Source organism: Rasamsonia byssochlamydoides (genome assembly GCF_041956645.1).
Source record: "Rasamsonia byssochlamydoides strain NRRL 3658 unplaced genomic scaffold VTN77scaffold_83, whole genome shotgun sequence".
Classification (NCBI taxonomy): domain Eukaryota; kingdom Fungi; phylum Ascomycota; class Eurotiomycetes; order Eurotiales; family Trichocomaceae; genus Rasamsonia; species Rasamsonia byssochlamydoides.
In genome coordinates, this window is record NW_027192466.1 from 28,266 (window position 1) to 43,250 (window position 14,985).

The 14,985-nt window shown below is 50.3% G+C and overlaps 3 protein-coding genes across 3 annotated transcripts; 1 reads left to right on the plus strand and 2 right to left on the minus strand.

Annotated features, from left to right (window-relative positions):
* Positions 1–980: 980 nt before the first annotated feature.
* Positions 981–4,054, minus strand: VTN77DRAFT_9153 (uncharacterized protein; the record flags this gene model as incomplete). Its single annotated transcript, XM_069425730.1, has 5 exons — positions 981–1,070; positions 1,168–2,495; positions 2,591–3,029; positions 3,080–3,177; positions 3,241–4,054. 5 exons carry the CDS (start codon positions 4,052–4,054, stop codon positions 981–983), a joined length of 2,769 nt encoding a protein of 922 aa, XP_069274099.1.
* A 3,068-nt stretch (positions 4,055–7,122) lies between these two features.
* VTN77DRAFT_9154 (uncharacterized protein) lies at positions 7,123–12,150 on the minus strand (the record flags this gene model as incomplete). The annotated part of the gene is made up of 3 exons (XM_069425731.1): positions 7,123–7,129; positions 7,181–7,249; positions 7,304–12,150. The coding sequence occupies 3 exons, from the start codon at positions 12,148–12,150 to the stop codon at positions 7,123–7,125; spliced, it is 4,923 nt and encodes a 1,640-aa protein (XP_069274100.1).
* Positions 12,151–13,491: 1,341 nt separating this feature from the next.
* Positions 13,492–14,690, plus strand: VTN77DRAFT_9155 (uncharacterized protein; the record flags this gene model as incomplete). Its single annotated transcript, XM_069425732.1, has 2 exons — positions 13,492–13,852; positions 13,969–14,690. The coding sequence occupies 2 exons, from the start codon at positions 13,492–13,494 to the stop codon at positions 14,688–14,690; spliced, it is 1,083 nt and encodes a 360-aa protein (XP_069274101.1).
* Between the last annotated feature and the right edge of the window lie 295 nt (positions 14,691–14,985).

The following is a 14,985-nucleotide window of genomic DNA, read 5'->3' on the forward strand; positions in this document are numbered from 1 at the left end:
ATTATTTTTGCTTTTTCTTCTTTTCGGCTGAACTGAAGTTATCTCTCTCCTCCCCTTTCTTTTGGCGTCAGACTACCTCCTTTAGTAAAGTCTCTAGTCTGATAGCCCCCACAACTTTTCAACAAGCAAGCTGCAAGCTACAGCTCACTAAATTGTCCTGTCCGGTTCCAATGACGATTCAACGATCGATCGTGTTCACCCATCCCTTGATGAGGTCTCCACCGGGAAATCCTAATTCAGTTCCAATGTGACCATCTGCCAGACTGCCACATCTACGTTAGTCTGCTGCACAGTACGGAGTATACTGAGGTAAGTCTGAAGTGACTCTGTCACTCCAGGGCTCTTATTAAGGGTGACACCTGAACAAGGGTTATGCATTGGGCACCGGCCTTGAGCTTGACATTAAGGTAGTATTAATACTGGCATGCTATTATTATTGTCCTATAATTGGCACTACCCCAGACCTCATTCATGGCTGATCCCTGGCCTGATCACAGGTACGGTACTATCCGGTACATCTTTCCATAGTATGTATGTACTTTGCAGATGCTGTTGAAAATTTCATTAAGATTTCTTGTCTTGATTTATTCAAAACGATCCAGTCCGGCTGGAGTGTCAGATCAACATCACTTCTGAAAGATTGCCACACCCATCATCTCGACGAGACCACTGCTTATGGTTCTCGAAGTAGATATGATAAAATATGTACGGAGAAACGAAAGAACGTGTGGGTCCGTGAAGACGAGCCATACCAGGATACGCTGCCTAGTCTCCACTTTGTGAAGCCTTCTGCTGCTCGCAGCCCTATGAATCGTCCTGCGGATTCGACTGCCGCGAGGGCCTTGTGAGGTTGAATAGGTTGAATAGAAGTGGACGGATGGTCCATCATTCAAACTCCGATCCTTCCTTCAGTGATCATCCTTGGATCGCCTACGTCATGCCTTTCCGACTCCAGGGCCTTCTTCTGAGGGCCTCCGTCGTCAGGTACTCCCTGGTGAGGGTTTGGCAGATGAAGGGCTTGAGGTTTTATCGCTCTGGTCCGAGTTCTTTCGTGGGGGAATGCGGCAATTCTAGAAGATGTTAGCCAAAATCAAACTGCTAATTAAAACGGAGACTAAAGGGCAGAGCAAAGAGATTCTAGAAGAAAGAAAGGACAGGGAAAGCTACCTGCTTAGCCCATCGTAACCCACAGCTATTGCAGAGATCGCGATTGCCGCTGGGACCGCGCCTCCACTCCGGCGTATTTCGAGTCTGACAGTTGGCACACGCTTTCTCCAACGGACCGGTGCCCTTCTTTCTCTTCCGTTTCTTTCTTCGGCTCAGCAACCCTTGCAGCTCCTCTGCAAGTAACCGGTTCCGTCTTTCCAACTGTCGCAACTCAAACTGCCAGCTCGAGCCTCTCGTTGATTTCAGCTCCTCGAAAAGATTGTCTTCTGACAGGAGAGCCTCGTCCTGATTACCAAGCGGTAATCCATAGATTCCCGCCTCCGTAGCGACAAAGTCAAGAGTCTGAGAAGAGAGAGGGGTGGAAGAGACCTTGGCCTGGGGCTGAAAACTTGCAGGCGTGCTCGTCGCAAACCCGACCGCAACAGCCATATCACCTCGTTGCGGCAGATAAGTTGCGCGGGAAGACTTGAGAAAGCGCGTCTGAGCGACTAAGAAGGAAGGCTTTGAGCCCGGCGTCGCATCGCCGGGGAATAGTGTCGTCTGGGCTTGCAGGACGTGACCTCTCTTGTGTCGGACCTCATGCTTGAAGGTAGCCCGCCGGCCAGTTCGGGAAACCTCGAGGGCTTTGCCCAGTTCGCCTCGAGACTCGTTCCTCATAAATTCCTGGAGGCTCTTACCCACCATCTCGTCCGGATGTCGATCAAGGAGGACCCGAACGTTGGATGAGACGAACAGGAACATTCCGGAGATTGACATCTTGGTCCACAAGTCATTCTCGCCGATCCCTCCAGCTCTGAGAACAACGGATCGACTGAGCGCATAGACGGGGCGCTCCCTCCCAACGAGAATCAAACACTTTCGGCCTTTACCAGGTTCAATGTACAGCGATCCATGGCTCTCAAACCACATGTAGCCACTATTCTTCCTCCGGATCCGATACACCACGCTCACAGGTGATCCGGGCGTGCTCTGCTTCAGTTCGCGGGTCACCGGGGCAATATCGCTGGGATGACAGACTGAGGAGATGGCCTTTCCAACGAGCTCGCTAGCATCATATTCGAGAATCCTCCAACTAGATGGCGAGAGATATAGAAACAGACCTTTAAGTGACAAGATGTGGATAACATCGTCGCAGTTTTCCAGCAGGACTCGGCCCAAATATCGTTTAAAGGCATCTGGTCCTCCTGTTCCCATGGACCTCAGGACAGCGGAGACTTTATCATGGCTGATTCTTTGGGGAAACCTGACCTGCGCTCTGCGCCGTTCGGGAACGTGCAAAACATACCGAGGAAGGTGGTCTCGTTGATAGTTGATAGCGTAGGAGCCATCTATCTCATTGTTTTCAGAAAATTGTTACACATACACACACACACACACAGAGGGGGAGAGAGAGAGAGAGAGGGAGGGAGAGCAGCAAACGTACCCGCGTTCCGCTTTGTGACCGCTTGTGGTTTTTCGACCAGGTCAACCTGAAAGCCGACGTAGAACTTGTACTCATCTGAATCCCAGCGGATGGGAATCATCGTCAGAAGGTTCATGAAAGACTGACCACCTTTTCTGTAATTGATCATGCTAACTTGAACCTCGGATCGGGCCTTGACCTTGGATTTGAGTCGAAACACCGTCTGGTCATCCACATATTTGCGTTTTGCACCGGCATTCACTTTGCCGTCGGGAGCCTGCAGGAAACGACAGTTCCGGCCAAGGATCTCGTGTTTGGTGTAGCCGGTCAGTCGTTCAAAAGCATCTGATACGTAGATAATCGGATCATCGTGGACGGTGATGTCACACAAGATAAAAGCACAGGACATGTCAACGGCACCGATTTCAATCTCTGGATTCGGCCTTGTCGTTACCCTGGCCTGGATCGAAGTCAGATTCATATTTCCACGAGTCAGACCAAAACACCTACCAAAATATCGAACAGGTCGATCCGACTACTCGAATAGAAGTTCGGGTGCTGGGATGCTACTTTCCCAGCTGGTTTCAATTCACAGGAAGCGGAAATCTCTTGAAACACACGATTCAAGTATTAGCAAGGTCCAGAGAAACTCTAACACAATGTCATCCTACCAGTTGGAATGTAAGGCGCTCCTAGAGACGCCGGAGTCTCTGAGGTCGTGAGAGGACTATGGGTGAAGTATGATGGAGGACGCGAGGATTCTGAACGCCGGCCTTGCGTTGGGAGCGATAGAAAGTTTTGCAAAGGCCTTTCTACACCTCTGGCGGCAGGTTGCGTGGTCTGTCCTGACACCGGCATCCCAAAGCTGAATGATCCTCCTAACCAATCCTCTGGTCTCAAATTGCCAGCATGGCTATTTGGTCCCTGAATCGGACCCTGCAGAAGGGGCGCGTAAGACGTGGGGAATGATAAGTTCAGTGATTGCGAATGCCCAGCGGCCATCTGAGACGATGCTCCGTTGTCGAAATCCATCGGTAAGCCCACGCCCGATGACGGATCGTCTGCTGCACCGTAGCTAAATGAAGTGACAGGATCGACAGAGGGCCCGAAAGGAGTCGTATCATAGCCGGTGAATCGACCATCGACATCGTACGGGCCGTGCGAAGTCTGCCACTGTTGCATCTGCAAATGGACTCCCGGGGTGAACAACATGCTAGAGACCACGCCTTGAATTGGAAAAGGTCCAACCTGATACGGTCCTCCATCGCTGGGGGCAGCCGACTCAAACATCATCGACGAGGCTCTCCTCGACTGAGAATTCTGATCCAGCAACGAGTAAGTAAACTGCATGTCGTTCTGATTCTGGGGAATCTCGCCCATGGGGTCCACTATGATGCCATTGCTGCTGGATGCATAGGACTCGATGGGATTTTTCGGATCGCCAGGATGATATTGATGCGTAAGATAGCAATCGAATCCGCTCATCTTCTAGCAACAGCACAAAGATATCAAATAGTTCCTTCAGGAGTGGGCAAGAATGGTTTCTCTCCCACCCCCGCAACCTCTCAAGATGACGAAGCCGGGAACCGTCAACCGGGCGGGCACGTTGATAAATACGAAGAAAATCTACAAGACCACCAGGACAGCGAAATAATCATAGAGAGGAGAAAACAACAGGAATATACAGAGAACGTCCCGGGGTCGCGGTACGCAGGAAGAGACTGGGAAACCCAACAGGTAAAAGCAGGTGAAAGCAGACCTGAAGTTCGAGTCTAGGAGCTTGCAGTCATAGCTCCCAGAGCTATGCTGCTACGGCAGGCAGATGATCAGCAGTGGCCACACCCTAACAGATCATTGTTCCTCAAGGAGGAAAGAAGAGTGGAATGTCGGCCAGATTGGCCGAAGAACTTGGTTCAGATCAGATCAATAATCATATTACGTCGTTCCAGAAGAAGTGGGCGTTACAGGTATACTATAGCCTATAGGATTAGGTAGGTATTCTTAGCGTTTGGACGAGCTGAGGTTGTCATTGAATGAAGGATAGCTCTGCGGGTTAGTAACTTTGCCCAGCACCGGCGTTGGACTGGAACCAGTCATCCGGAGTCTAGCTTCCTGCATGTTGTGAATCGTGACATGGACCCTGATGTTGAGCCGGTTGATGGACGAGAGGATGGACATGGGCAGTTCCAACAACTACCTAAGTGGACGTACCGTAGTCTGTTGCCCTTCAGTCCATCAGACAGACGATGACAGATGAGGCGGCAATGTCACCATACCGCGATTTCAGATCGTCGGATCGCAGCAATGATGGAGGGGCAAGCTGCAAGATGCAAGGAGACTGTGCCAGACTGCCAGTCCTGCTATTGGTCTTGACAGGTGCAGACGCACATGCACGAAAAAAGAAAAGAGCAAAAAGAGACTATTTGCTAGAAAAGGGATGGACCCAAAGGAAAATGAGAAAATGAGAAAGTTAATTGGCAGGAGGGATATTGATGGCAGAGACAAAAGACGACGAGTACCTAAGGGAGCTAGTTAGCTTATCATGTCCGTCAGACTGATGGAGCTAGCACACAGTACTCTGTACATACGGAAAATAGAGGATTCGACCTGTCCAAAAAGCAATGTTGAAAGGTGACGGACCACGACGCCATCGCCTTGCTGACAGGGATCCGAGCAGCTGGATCCTCGGCATGCTCCGCGCCAACGCTAGATCATCACAGAGGCAGACACCTTTCCCCATAAGTAGATTAGGTAGCAGCTAGCACTAATTAATAGTGCAGGATGTCCTTGGGAAAAGGGAAAATGGAGGAATTGGAACCGTCAGAGTCAAACAGTCTTGTGGATATTATGCCAACCCACTGTGTGGAGTGTCGAGATAACAGTTGAATCCAAGGATCCTCCAGAAGGACCACCCAGCAATCCTGCCCAGTTTGGAAGGAAGGACATTCATTTACTTGAATTACAGTATTAATTACGACAGGCCCAATCGGAACTCTAGAGTATTTACATACGATCGAATCCTTCCTTCCAAACTCCAACCACCTAAATTTAATTAGCCCGTCCTGACTCCCTGCTACCTACCTAGGTAGGTAAGTGCTGAGTGTTGACTGGACTCCCTCCCTTCCCTCCCCTCTGGAGACGGACCTCTGTTGGTGATCATCTCTACTCCGTACATAGGTATATACACGGTGAAATGGAATTAATTAATTAATTCAATTGGGCACCAACTAGCTGGCAGCAGACTTGGAAGAACCTTTTCCAAGGTTGGAATCTTAAGACGAACCTAATGCGATTTTGTATCTAGCGTCACATTAATTAGGTTGGTAATCAGTCACTATCACAATCGATTCCCAGTACGGAGAGTAATAGCCAGTCTGGTTCCTTGATTTTCTTCTTTTTCTGCCCTATTGTACTATTAGTTAATTAATTTAAGTAGGTAATAGGCCGTGGCGACAACCTGAAAGCTTCCTCATCAATATTTATTAATGATTACAGATCAGCTGTGACGTGACTACTAATTAATATACACTATGAGATTCGTATGTGTGATGTTTCCCACTTGTCTTGCACAAGTGAAAAGGGAAAAAAAGAACCTTGGAAAGGATGATCTCATCATCATCATCATCATCATCATGCCTGGAAGTTGAAGTTGGAAGTTGGTTGGAACCAAATAGACCATAGAATTTTTTTTGCTTGAAATAATTAAAAAATTGCAGTTAATTTTAATACAATTTTTGCTGCAAAAAGTTTACTAGTCATTTTTGAACAATAATTGAACAAAATTTTAAAAAAATTTTCTCTGCAGTACCTAACTTTTAGTGCCAAAGGCGCTAATTTTTCCAGAAAATAAAATCCCTTTTTTCATACCGTAATTACTGAAAAAATGCCCTCTTTTTCATGAAATTGACATTATTACAGTGCGCATCCCTCTAGTACCTACCTAGGCACCTAAGCCATATTACCTAGCTTGTCCTGTCTGAAGACGAAAACGGTAATTCATCTACATGGATGCTTTTTGCGATCTTTCTGATTGGTAACGACGGCAATAATTATATTGCGTTTAGGTACAGTACCTAGGTAGTAGGTAAGTATGGAGTACTCCGTACAACGTTGTCTTTGGGACTAATTACTGTAGATTAATTAGATCGGGTTGTGATTGCGCTCCGGGTAAACAGTTTTTAATTATCAGACGGAGCAATTCATTTGATTGAGACTTGTGAATCGTAAATTCTTGGGCAGAAGAAGGAAAAGAAAAGAAACGAAGTGTTTGAAACACTGCGACTGCGTGCCGACTGAGAGAATCTATAAGCAAAAGACAAAGGTGGAATTATTATATCTATATCTATTACAATGGACGGGACTGATCGCTCTCGATGCTATGAAGTAAACGCAGATACCATCCTTCTAGAACAGAACCTTCGAACGCCAAATGCTGCATCACAACTGAAAGAAACACTGGTCCATAGGAGCAAACCCAACAGATTCCAGGCTGAAAGGGAGGAAAGACAAACTCCAGGATCGGGTTGGCAGAGAAAGGCGATATTACAGGCCTATTAGTTGCTAGGTATTTGTTAGCAGAGCCATCAGACGAATCCAAGATAGAAGACTCACTAGATCTCAATCGGCGAGATTTGGTCCAGCGTGTAGAGCCAGTTTCCTCCCTGCTCTTCCTTCTCCAACCTGTGAAATTTACTGTCAGTATGACAATATCATCTGCAGTCCTGCTGAACTCACCAGTCGTAAGGCCACAGGACTAGATGCCCTTGCACCAGGTTCAAGAGCTCTTCCGCCTGACGCTTGTCAATGACCCCATCTAGAGCGTGGAAGTCCCGCTTCGAACCACGCGTGGTGGCCCGTCGCCTTCGCTTGTGCGGCTGAGACGATGTGTTCACATTGGCAGCGTCTGCATGTCCTACCGATTGCGGCCCGGATCGGTCCCTTTCCCCGCCCTTCTCCGCCTCTTCAGCAGCACCGTCGTTTTCGCCGTCCTGCCGTGAATTAGAAGACCTGCTATCAGATCCTTTCAAGGCCCCCTTTTCATCTGGGGAGGGCTGCCTCTTAGTGTCAGCCTGGGACTTCTCATCTGGCGAGGACGAATCGGTTCTGGAGTTCCTAGAGGAGGGCTTCGCAACTTCGGAATCGCCAGTTGGCTTTTCACCGTCTCGCTGCTGATCCAGTGCCAGCGCTGGAGGAGCCACAGAGGCGCCGGGAGGACCGCTCTGGGGCTTTGTTGTAGGATGAACCTGCTCATCGGCATGATGACTTTGCATCTCCGCAAACCTCTCCCCGTACACGGTATACTCTTTATACTCCTTCCAGGACTTGACCTCGTTGTCGGGCATGCAACGGAAAACAGTCCGGAAGATCTTGGTGTTATTCTCAGCAACAGCCAGCCAGATATCGTAATAGAACGCATCATCCACTGGATCTTTCATACAGTTCGCGTCGACAAAAGGACGTTTCAGCTCGGCTGCCAACGGGTGCGATGATTGGGAAGATCCCGTCTGCTCGGCATCATTCGTACGCTCTTCTGAATTGGTGCTTGTCTCTCGTCCGACACTCTCTTTGGCATTTTCGCGTTCTTGCTGTCGGGGCCGTCGTGTCTTCTTCGGCTTCGAGACCGTCCCTTTACCCTCAGGGGCGATATCTGAAACAATCACCTCCCTGTCATCACCAAGCATAACTGTATCGCGGCCGTTGCCCAGTCCAGCTTCGAGGATAGTGTTCATATTGTCGGCACCTACGCCATCAACATCCTTTCTGTGCCCCACATTGTCCGTGACTCTGGGATCTGCAGTCAACTTTCGGCTCGTTTTCAGGTTAGGGTTATTGGCTTGTTCCCAGTCAACATCATGGTTGAAGCTATGCATGTCTTCCGATCGGGTAAGGAATTCATCTTGAATCCGATGCCGCCGTTCGATCATTTCTCGCTCATCCTGCTTTTCCTGCGTCACGGATGCAGCGTCGGCCCTGTCACTGTCTCGCCTCTTGCGTAATTCCGCCTCCGTCGCCATATCTTGTTCCATCAATTCATCGACATCGATACCAATGTGCTCTCTCATCAAGCGCATTCGCAGGGTATGCGGGAACCGTCCAACAAGATAGGGCTTGCCGTTCATGGTTGACCAGAGCATGTCGGTGTCACGCACGATGGCAGCGCACTCCGAGTCGCGTGATCCCAGCATGGATCGTTCATTGATATTGGCAGACCCGATGATCGCAGCTCGATCGTCGACGATCATGCATTTGGCATGGATGTAGAGCTGCTCGGTTACCAGCTGTTTCTGAGGACCGATCTTGCCCCACGATCTCAAACTGAAGAATTGGATATAGTCTTCAGGTTCGATACCTTGAGCGCGAAGGCGTCCAAATATGGACGTCTCACCGCGGCAGATGCTACGGTACTGGCATTGCATGATCAGTCGAACGCTGGTTCCGCCTTCCGAATCGACAGTATTCTGGAACCCAGGCATCAAAGGAACTAAGATAACAGCACGCCAGGCCTCTTCGTTCCTCGCCGCTCGGATAATGCGCTCAACCAAGGCGTCTCCGATAAGATTTTCAATTCGTTTCCCGTCAATCTCGCACGTACTGATGAAGAACTGGTTCTCAATGTACACAAAATGCTCAGACTGCTCGATCAACTTGACATAAGCATTCATGATACTGTGTTCCGTAATGTCAGGCGTCCCGGTGGACCACATGCTGCTGGAACGCAGAATTTGAACTTCACAGGTTCCATCAAGTCCAAGAGCTTCGAGATCGGCCTGATTGAAATCTGGTGGAGGCAGTAAGAAAGGGGTAGGTCGGGTTGGCTTCCGCTGGCGCAAGATATAGTTCCATCTCTGAACAAAGTGCCTCGTGAGGTCCCGCGCCGGTTGGCCAACCACATGCATCGATATATCATGCCAGGGCATTCTCGGGATGACGTTGCGATTGTACATTTCTTCGTACGGCTTGTCCAAGTCGTAGAAATCCTGTACCCGTGGATTAGAATAGTCCTTGCCCGGCCAAAGCTGACAATGATCCGCGTCTTTGGGCATATCGGACGTTTCGAATCCCGTCGGCTTGTCATCAGTAAGCGGATGCTGGGGAGTATCCCATCTCCCGAAACACAGATCGATTCCTCCCACAAAAGCGAGCGTATGGTCGACGATGCAAATTTTCTCATGATGTGCCCAGAAGAACGTATTCTGCCGGAACTGGTTGGGAGATCTCTGCACGAAAATGTTTGGGTGCAGATCGAGTAGAGAGAACTTGGAATATTCGGAATCAATAGGAATGGCCGAGTTGATGTTTCGATACATAATCACAAAGATCTTTACACCTTCACGGGCCTTTCGTTGTAGCAGCCGATCCAACCTCCATTTCTGACTGATGCAAGCTGGCCGTCGCAGATACAACTCAGGACTCAACCACCAATCGTGAATGTAGATGACATCCTTCGCCTGATTGATCGCCCGCGATACAAGCCACATATGATCACGTCCATCAACGAGCCACTGGGCGAAACAACGTTGCCGCACAGGAGCAAAGCTGTCGAAGCGGTTGGGCCTCGACCACGGCGTGTTTTCCATCATAAAGCGAATGGAATCCTCAAACTGATGGAGCTGGCGTTCATTGCGTGCCAATAATCGGAGTTTCCGCTCGGAGTTTTCGAGTTTGAAGGCATGATGTTTCGGGTGGGTCGCCGATTCTTTGGCGGATTTGGCGAGCTCTTTCGCCTTCTGGTCTCTCAGCCGGACCTTCTGAGTCTGGATTTTGAAGTAAGGATCCACGAGAAAGACGTCGTAGATGTTCATCTCTTCGGGAGAGTCGACACAGACCACATAACTGTGCCTGACGAGGAACCATTTGGGCGAATAGCGCTTTTTGATGAGAGACGGGGTCAAAGCCTTTCGGAAATCGAGGCCCTTGGACGACTGGATGATTAGGAAGCCCTCCTTCCCGTGGTAACTTCCTTCGGCTGCCAAACGCACGCCCAAAGCTGAGAGCTCCAGAAATTTACAGAGACGGTTGCTGTCGGGCCGGAAAATCAAGAATCTGATCATCTTTTGCAGGTAATTTTCCAACTTCTTTCGCTGGCGTTCAGCATAAGAGTCCTTTTTACTCGTTCCTGCTCCAGCGGTGCCCGAGGCTCCTTCAGCAGCATCTCCTTCCTGTGCGTTGCCTACGCTCGATCGTCGAGGTATGGCAACAGAAGACCGGCGCTTCTTCGTCTTCCGGCCCTTTTCATTGCCACTTGTCGCGTCGGCTCCGGTTTCGTAGCCACCCCCATCATCCTCTTCGTCTTCTCGATCACTGTCCAGACCTCGAACACCCCTCAGATAAGGAAAGGCGCTTCTGGGGAACCGTGGAAGGCCGTGTCCGGCATCCGGGTTTTTCATTTGAATGTACTTTTGAGTCCCAATATGCAGCTTATATTTGAGATGAAGGTTTGCAAAGTCCCTCAGAGTTCGATGAATGATCCACTTCATCCGAGTCATCCCGCTGCCATATTCCAGCTCGATCCTAAAGACAGGATGCCGGTCACCGGAATGGGGGTCAATGCGACTATCGGTGATCTGAACCTTCAGCTGCTCCAGCAGAATGGGAATGCGCCTGCTACCGTGCTCATCGCGCTGGAACATGCTTGCGAGGATCAGAGCCGCAGGAATTCCAGAGGTCAGTTCCGCCAGTAACTCTGCGGATTTGACGTGATCGACGGTGTTTTCCACCTTCCGCCGCTGACCGATCATCTTCAACCCAGCTTTGATCTGACGCCATTTCTGCGCGCTCAGGCTCGAGCCTCGTTCTGTTCGGTGGCGCCTCCAAGATGCTCCAATGCCTTCTGCATCCCCAGAAGGGCCCGCAAAGGCCGTCAGCCTTCGGAAATTGCTGGGGCGCTTTTCCTCCTGGTTGTTCTGAGACTCTTGGCGTCCGCTGTATGTCAAGCCGCGAGCGCTGGACAGCCAGGCATTGCTTCTTCTCATCTTCAGCCGGTCCCGACCTTCATCTTCGGAGACGCCGTCACGTCGTTGAGGAGAGAATTCCGAGGTCACTCTTCTGGGGAAGATGGGGCGATGATGCTCCGAAGGCGTAAAGGAATTGGAGGAGAATAAAGCGGGCCGGGTGAAAATTCTAGGCGTTGTCGGTGCCGTTTGAGGATCATTGGAATCGGTATATGCTCGTTCAGGCTGCTTCTTCTTCCTTCTCCTTCGCAATCGGATTCGCTGTTCTCCCGCGCTTTCCTCGGCATCCGCATCCATTTCGCTCCCCTCTTCTTCCGGAGCGCCTGGGAAACGGAATTCTTCTCTTTCAGACCCTGGGGTCTGAAGGTCACCTGTGTTCCTGTGATCATTCAATCCCCCGCCGACCGTTGCCAGGCTTGCAGAACGGGAATGAGAAGGGAAAGATGAGGAGACTGCAAACGCCTTGAGCTTGGTGAGGAGGGACTGTTTCCGGTCTTTCGACGCGGGATCGACATCGTCTTGCGCTATCGACGAAGCTCGAGATCGGGAGGGTTCTTGAAGCTCATTATCCGACGTGTTTCGCGCAAACTGCACGCTGCGGCGACCCGTCGGAGTGGACGTTCCTGGCATGGACGGCCGTCGGGAGGCCGGTGTAGCAGGATGTAGATGAGCATCTCCGTTCAGAGAGTGCTCTGTACCATCATCCGTAGATGACGATTCCTTCTCTTCCCGGATCGGTTGGTCGACCACATTTCCCGTTCTCGCTGACAGCGGTGGCTCCGGCGTATCATGAGTGACCGGTAGATCTGTTCTCTTATCTGATTGATCTGGTAAACGTCGTGAACCGTTCAAGAGGTGCAGTGGACTCGGGCGCTTGCTAGAATGGCGTGAAGAAGGCTTCCCATTATCATCATCATTATTATTACTGACTGCGGGGGATTGGGCACTATTGACGTCGGCCATGGCTATGAACTCGAAGTGCAGAAAACCTTCGAGACCAAGACAGTGCGGCGTCAGTAAGGTCAGGTCAGCTTGCTGACTTGGTTGAGTTAGAATTACGTACCGGTCAGTCAGACCGTTCCGGAACAGCCTAGCTGGACAGTTCACAGCATAGCCATTCGAGCAGTACTCCGTACAGAGATTCCAGTTCAATAACTGCTGTGACTGCTACAGCTGCGTGTGTCGTTCGCAGTGCAGTTCTTGTAAGCACCCGGCGTAGTCAACTGGGTAGTTGACAGAGCGCCCATAGGATGGGATAGGTACCGTATGGAGTATGGAGTACGGAGTACGGAGTAGGGGACCTCGGTGTCAGGTTGTGACGCTACTATTGGACCCGCCGGACAATAATCAGATCGAGCAGTTATTAGTTTATTAGTCGCTGCAGGTGGAGTAAGTTAGCTCGGTCGAAACGCGCCAGACGCAGCGGACCCAAGGGGCAGACGTTGACAGCAGGAACGGATCTTGTGAAGGTCACCGGTTTAAATTTGGAGCAAATAAAGAATTAAATCCTCAGATAAATGATGGAGAATATAAATAACCTTGACAACGCAGATGGCAGCCTCAGCTTCTTAAGGCACGCATGCGACACAGCACGTGGGAGACTTCTGCATAGCATTGGCAACTGTGGTTAACCAGTCTAATTAAACAGCAATAGTGATTGATGTCTGTCACTTGCTTTTCTGACCAACAAGGACCGCGGACCGCAGCGAATGGATCGACGGAGAAGGCGATGTGGTGAAGCGGAACACACTAGTTATTTACCCCGCTGCCCGGAATTCCTCCCACGGGTATACGGAGTACCTCGTCGAACTCGACACCCTCGTCTCGACCTCCAGACGCGTAATTGGCAGAGTTGCCATGTGAAAACGACTCCATCCTGAATTCGCCTTGTTCGGAGTTCCATTGCACAGCACTTAACTACTTTGGTGTGATCTGATCATCCTCTTGCCCAGTGGGGCGGATATCGCTGCCATGGAAGGCTCCTTCACATCCCAACCCTCATCGTTGTCCAAGAAGACATACCACATCGCGGGCATCCTTACCACCGTCTTCGGCCTCGATGAACTCCCGCCGAAGAGCTCAGACGTGGCCTGTCTATGGCTGTTGCATCCCAGGCTGCAAACCCAAGAGTATATGGCCAAGATCGCAACGGCCGTTATCGACGACTGGAATAAGAGATCGAGAGATGGTGGTGCGAAGCCGAAGGTCAAGGGACTAATCGCCGTGACCTTTGACCAGAGGAACCACGGCACTCGTCAGGTCGATCCGGTGGCCAACGAGGCATGGAAGCAAGGGAATCCGCGGCATGCGCAGGACATGTTCTCCATTTTGCGTACGTACACGCTGGTCTCTCACGAAGATTGGACTCTGGCAGTTCACTAGAACGATACCAAGCCTCTTCCCCAGAGTTCTGTGTCACTGTCATTATCGACTAACTGGCTTACGCAGAGGGTACTGCACGCGATGTGTCATTATTGATTGACTACCTGCCTGCCTACATATTCCCGAAATCCGAGTACAGCATCTCGACTCACCTCGCTCTAGGGGTTTCTCTGGGAGGGCACGCCACATGGAGTTGTCTCTTCCATGAGCCACGGATAAGTACCGGGATTGTCATTATCGGGTCGCCTGACTATATAAATCTGATGGCAGATCGAGCACGTCTCTCGAAGCTGTCATCCTGGACCAACAGTGACCCCCCAGGCGGTCAGTTCTTGGGTTCAGAAGATTTCCCTCTTTCCCTTCTGGAGACGGTGCGCAAATATGATCCTGCAGCTTTGCTCCTGAGTCATACGCAGATTCCCGCCAAGGACGCAGCCTTGAAAGAAGGCCCCTTGCCAGATCCATCAGAACAGGACAAGGAACGCCTCCGGTCGCTTCTGACTCGTTGTCTAGCGGGCAAGAGGATTCTGAATATCTCCGGAGGCGCCGACAAGCTGGTCCCATACTACCGATCCGAGCCGATCCTGACATGGCTAAAGAAAGCGATTGCTCCGGATGGCTGGTTTGCCGACGGAGGGATCCATTTCGAAGACCTCATCTTCGAGAAAGCAGGCCATGAATTGACCCCGGCGATGATGGACGAGGTCATTCGATTTGTAGCGGAGTCCTTGTCTGCTTCTGATGATTCGCCAACCAAAGTTGGCGTTGTTCGAGAAGCTAAGATATGACTGATGACAATAAAAAAATGAAGGACAGGAAGAAAGGAAAGGAAAGGAAAGCTCTGAAAGCAACGGGAGCGAGATCTACATAGTACAGTACTTGAATTCTTGAATTCAAGCGTACTGCGAGACAGAGTAGAATAAGCTGCAGACCTGTAGAGTTTAGTAAACAAGAAGAACTTGGAAGAATGGAAGTACTGTACAGACGTGAAGTTTACTCCTGGCATTGTACAGTATTTTGAGCGTGAGCCTTGCCCGGCGGAGTAGACTATGCTCGTCAAATGGCACCCATCCTGAGTGTTCT